This window comes from Austrofundulus limnaeus, unplaced genomic scaffold (assembly GCF_001266775.1).
Source record: "Austrofundulus limnaeus strain Quisiro unplaced genomic scaffold, Austrofundulus_limnaeus-1.0 Scaffold96, whole genome shotgun sequence".
Classification (NCBI taxonomy): Eukaryota; Metazoa; Chordata; class Actinopteri; order Cyprinodontiformes; family Rivulidae; genus Austrofundulus; species Austrofundulus limnaeus.
The window spans coordinates 118,791-124,020 of record NW_013952498.1 but is presented as its reverse complement, the minus strand read 5'-3'; the positions used below and the strand labels follow the sequence as shown (position 1 = coordinate 124,020).

The window sequence follows — 5,230 nt, the reverse complement described above, 5'->3', positions numbered from 1 at the left end:
GGTAAATATAATGGACAACAGTAAAATTACTTTTACCACTACTAGGCTGAACTGTGTAAATATTACTGGTACTGATGTTCTGTCCGGTCAGCACATGATATATCCTGTAGTTTGTGATTATATATCAGAGTAAAAAAAATCCGTAACTTTTTTTTCCTCCACCGTATATTTCATAAGCTAAGCGGTGGAGTGGCCGACCGCATTTATTTTATGACCAGCTGGAGGAATTTGTCTTTAGTCACTTCAGCACGAATGAAGAACCAGGAAACAAATGCAAAATTAGAATTATATATTTATGACACACATGACTCTTAGTTTTATGTGACGGAAAGGGGCTTCTACTGTACATACGTTAGCAACAAACCTATAATGAAAAGTACCCAGACAGCTTATAGATTTAATGTTTCACACACGCTGCCCTCCCTGACACAACTTGGACTCGAACCTGCAACTTCAGGATTAAAAGACAGCTACATTTCACAATTAAGAAATCAGACTTCTCCATTTCTTCTCCCTCAGCTCCACGTGTTGCCAAATGTACCATCGACAGTGCAATGGTCTTTCTGCAAGAGCAGGAAAGTTGTGCCTAACGGTAAAATGTTGCCCCACGAAGCCCAGACCTTAATGTTTAACTGTAAAAGTTTCAAACCCAGAGATGGACTGACAGTAACCTCAACGGTTCATGACATGTCGGCCAACCAAGCAACAACTATCCCTCTGATGAAGTATGGTTCTGTAGAAAGGTGAATAGTTAATATCTTACCTGTTGTAGACACTGAAGCTTTTTGAACAGCCTCACGTTGGAGATATAAAGTTTAAGTCTGACCAAAACAAGCTAAAAACTGAACTCTACTTCRCCACAGGTCAAAGGTCAGCTTGGTGTCTCAGTTTCCCGTATGTTAGTATGAGCTGACAGCTCTGCTCAGTGTTTCATATTAAGATTTAACATCCATCCTTCAGCTCAGTTTTTGTTGACACAATAAAATAAAATAACAGTGTGTGTTTCTGTGGAATATTGACCAGTTAATACCTTCAGGACATAATCCTCCCCGGTCAGGTTAAACATCTTCCCTCCGATGTTGAATGAAACAACAGGAAGTGATGGAATCTTCTTGCAGTCAATAAAGTACTGATGGGAAGCAGAACYCATCATGACTTTAAATATCAAAAAGAAAACGGAGACCCTTTAAACAAACAAACCAAACACGATCCAGTTTTACCTCTCCCATCACCAGGGGCAGAGCTCCGATGGCTTTGTGCAGCGCTTTGATCTCTGCTGCAGGACCGACCATCAGGGACGTTCCTGTGTCGACGATTGCCTGGCATCCGGTTTTGCAAAGGGTCAGCTGATTTCCAACATCAACGCTGCAGAGGAGGTTAGAGAAGAAGAAACATCAGTGTAGGTCAAACAAAGGAAAAAACATCAATTGGATCAGTTTTAACTCGACAATTAGTCTGGTCAACATTTCTCGTCAAGTACTTTTCATCTTAAAGGGCCAATATTATGTGTTTCTCAGGCGTATATTTAAATTATATACCCTAATAAAGTATATATGTCACCTTCAGTTATTATTAAAATTTTGTTTATATGTTTAAATAGAAAATAAACTTGACTTCTCATCATATCTGTTTCTAAACACCTTGAAATTGGCCTCTGTCTCTTTTAAGAACCACCTTCTGCTTCTGTCCGGCCCATTTCAGCGCGGGGCTGGGTGTGTGTGCTCTGTGATGAAGAAGCTCAGCTTGGAGACACAGRCCAGAGGAGGAGCTGGTCCCAAAACGCGGTTCTAGTCCCAACTGGTTGTTTTGCTCCCCTGCCTGGCTGCCTCAGGACAGCACAGGATTTCTCAAACATGCATGGATGTCAAAGCAAGACTCTGGGCATGTTTTTGATGAGAGGATAACATTATAACATGATATAAAAGTTGATTTTATATGATATTGTCCCTTTAAGAAATGGAACAAAATGTGTACTAACAGTCAGTTGCTGCCAATATCTTTAGAGATTGTTTCTGTTTTTAAGCAGTCTTCTTCCAGCCACTAGAACTGCATCATTAGACGTGTTTCCATCAACGTTTTTTAATGCGCATTTTGAAGTATCGCATCAGAAAAGGTGAATGGAAACAGCTTGATTCAAAAAAACACTTACTCTAATTCGCATAAAAGTTGATACGCTCGCTTGAGGTGGTTTTTGGTTTCTTCGAAAAAGAGTTAATGCGCAAAAGGAGAGATGGAAACACATTTGCCTAATAAGTTCTGACGTAGTGAACATTTACCTCACATGTTGATCAGCTGTTTTCTCTGTCTGAACGGTACCGGTACCAGGGCGACTGCAGCTGGACCCTCCTCCCGCTGTCTGCATCTTCTGTTATTCCCGTAATGTGAAGAGAATTGCATTTTTTTTCTACGTCTCCAGACAGCTTGTAACATCGCCAGAACTAGTTGATATGACAGAATAATTTCAACTTTCCCAATAGAAGCAACACGTTCCTGATTGCTTCTCTCCATGGTCCTGAGATGCAACTTTTACTTCCTGTTTACTACACAGTAATCTGACGTAACTGGTTCGCTTCAAGCCAGTTGATGGAAATGCGTCTGATTCGCATTTCTTCGTTTTTTCTTTTTGTGAAATTTTAAAAATTCGCTCAAAATTTGAATTAAAATTGGATGGAAACACGACTATTAATGCATCATTAATGAACTCTTCCTCTTTGTTGACTTCTATCATTTCTGGTATCGCTACATATTAATACAACAACCATATTTTATTTTAGATTTTGACAGATGAAGCACATACTCAAACAGTGTTGAGTTTTAATTACCGTAGTTCGATTTCACATTTTAACGACACGATTGTTTTCTTTTTTGCGATTTTGTTTTAAAATGTGAAAACCAAAGCGAGACCCATACCCGGACTGTTATCCCTCGCTACAGTTTGTTTTTTCTCACCTGTTCATGCCGATCTGCCAGTAGGCCTTCCTCGTCACGTTAAAGTATTGTAGCTCTCCGGTGTAGTACTGCGGGTCGGTCCCACCCAGAACCAACTCCCCTCCGACTGATGCCGTCAGGTTTCTGAGACACAGTCAATGAAAAACTGCATTAGCAAAATAATTCCCCCCAAAAAATGCAGCCACTTCTTTAATGTTTCTGCCGCCCACCTGCTTATATAAACAGAGAAAAGGTTCTGGGGCAGGAGCTTCTTAGCCATAGCTGTGTCGAACACCGGGAGGACGTTAGCGACCGAGATGGAGGGGTACGCCATCCCCAGGACCCCGTCAAACCGGGCAACGGCGAAGGTGATGCCGGGCTGCTGCACAGCCTCACCAAACTGCTGATTGGTCACAGGCAGGCCTGCCACCTGCGAGCAGAGAGGACGGGCGTGAGGAGCGGAGAAAATTAACGTCACTTTCCCACTAATGCCACTTAGTGTAGTGTCGGTACGGTCCGTGTCAGAACGGGTCAGTTCGGGTGCTTTTCCATTGACGTTCCAGTCCGGTTCCAGTGGGTGTGTTTTTGGGTGGCTGGTGGAGGATTTTGGGTTTTTCGAAAAAAAAAAGTTAATGCGCAAAATAAGAGATGGAAACACATTTGCCGAATAAGTTCTGAAATGTTAAAAATGTGCTAAAAATTTGAATTAAAGTTGGATGGAAACATGACTAATGCTGCTACAATTGAAAACGTGGCGCCTCGAGTTGTTGGGAAGGCAGCTCAGACACAACCAGTGACTCCACCCCCTAGCCAATCAGTCATGAAAAGTGTTCTGACGTCACATTTTGGTGTCGACTGGGACCGCTTGGAACCATATACCAACACTACACTAAGTGGCACTAGTGGAAAAGGGGCAAAACTAATAATGTGGTCAGGCGGGTGTGAGACTCACTGAGACCGTGTCCTCGCTGATGAAGCCAGACAAGCTACCTCTGCCGTACTGGATGGAGAACTTGGTGCCGTTCTGAACGTACGTGCTCGACCTCTTCGAGTTGTATTTGTGATGAACCCCTGAAAGCAGCAGACGCGCAATCAAAGCCGAGTTTCTCTCAAAGTGGTCAAAGTCAGTGTGGGTTTGAAAACAGACGGATAAAATCCAACCAGTTACAGATGTCTAACAACCTTTGCTTCGTGTGACTGAATTAAAACTAAACGCAACAGAATCATAATGAATCTGTAATTTTTTTTGTGGGCGGAAAGCCGACTCACAGCAGGCCACATCGAAGAAGGAGCAGTGAATGGAGGGGACCCAGAGGTTGGAGGAGCCGGTGTCAAAGAGCACAGAGAAGTCCTGCGGAGGAGTGCCGATGCTGATCACCCCGTAGTACTGGGCCTGGGAGGACAGGGCAAACAGGGTGGAACATGGAGGTGAAATGTAGCCAAACATCATTAGAAATGCTTTCTGATCCTATGATGTGACTGGTCTTAAAACCACGTTAAAAACTCGGCAGAAACTTAACAAGTTTCTGCTCCCAAAATAAACCTGGTTCATATCGGACTTCAAATGGGAAATAAAAACTGTCAGACTCAAGTCAACACGTAGTACCATGAGTGCTAAAGGGAAATATTTACTTRAGCATTTTTCTCTTTTCTGTCACAAGGAAAACCTAAAGTTTCCACCGTAAATATCTCATTCAGCTGCTGAACTCCCAAATATGTGATGGGAATGTCGAACTTTGACATGAGACTGCAGATGAAAATAAAACATGTAGTTTGTGTCGTCCTTCATAAATTTAAGATCAACAGAGTGCAGTTTTTATCAGTGTGATCAGTACCTGCTTGGAACGAAGCTTTTAAAATTCCTCTGTGAGGCTCTGTATTTAAATCATGTCGTCATCTGTGTTGGCTCATCTGTTAGCATAACATCCCATGAACCAGATTTTAATGAAACGCTCATGAAACAATATTTGGATGTACATCTACAGCTGATTAACTCTTAGACCCAATTCACGATGGCCACAGCTAATCAACCGTAGCAAAGGCTAAATGGCTGCAACTTAGTAAATTTTTATAGAAACTGAGCTCAAATTTGCTGTGGTAGTAACTGAGGGTGACCGTCAACACATCGTCTGAGTGCTAACAGTTTGAACAAAGGCTTTGCTTAAAACTTCAGGCTTCAAGGTGGAAGAGGACATTAATTATTTTAAAGAAGGCCAGTTGTTGCATTTTATATACACTCACCGGCCACTTTATTAGGTACACCACGCTAGTAACGGGTTGGACCCCCTTTTGCCTTCAGAAC

General features: G+C 42.3%; 1 protein-coding gene across 1 annotated transcript in view; it reads right to left on the bottom strand.

Annotated features, from left to right (window-relative positions):
• The window catches only part of napsa (napsin A aspartic peptidase), a 9,740-nt gene that overhangs the window by 1,303 nt on the left and 3,207 nt on the right, over positions 1 to 5,230 (bottom strand). Inside the window, exons 4-9 of the mRNA XM_014012852.1 lie at positions 4,198 to 4,321; positions 3,881 to 3,999; positions 3,159 to 3,358; positions 2,950 to 3,072; positions 1,221 to 1,365; positions 1,031 to 1,129 (exon numbers count right to left, since the gene is read on the bottom strand). Of these exons, the coding sequence (XP_013868306.1) occupies positions 1,031 to 1,129; positions 1,221 to 1,365; positions 2,950 to 3,072; positions 3,159 to 3,358; positions 3,881 to 3,999; positions 4,198 to 4,321 (810 nt within the window). The remainder of the gene's footprint in view (positions 1 to 1,030; positions 1,130 to 1,220; positions 1,366 to 2,949; positions 3,073 to 3,158; positions 3,359 to 3,880; positions 4,000 to 4,197; positions 4,322 to 5,230) is intronic.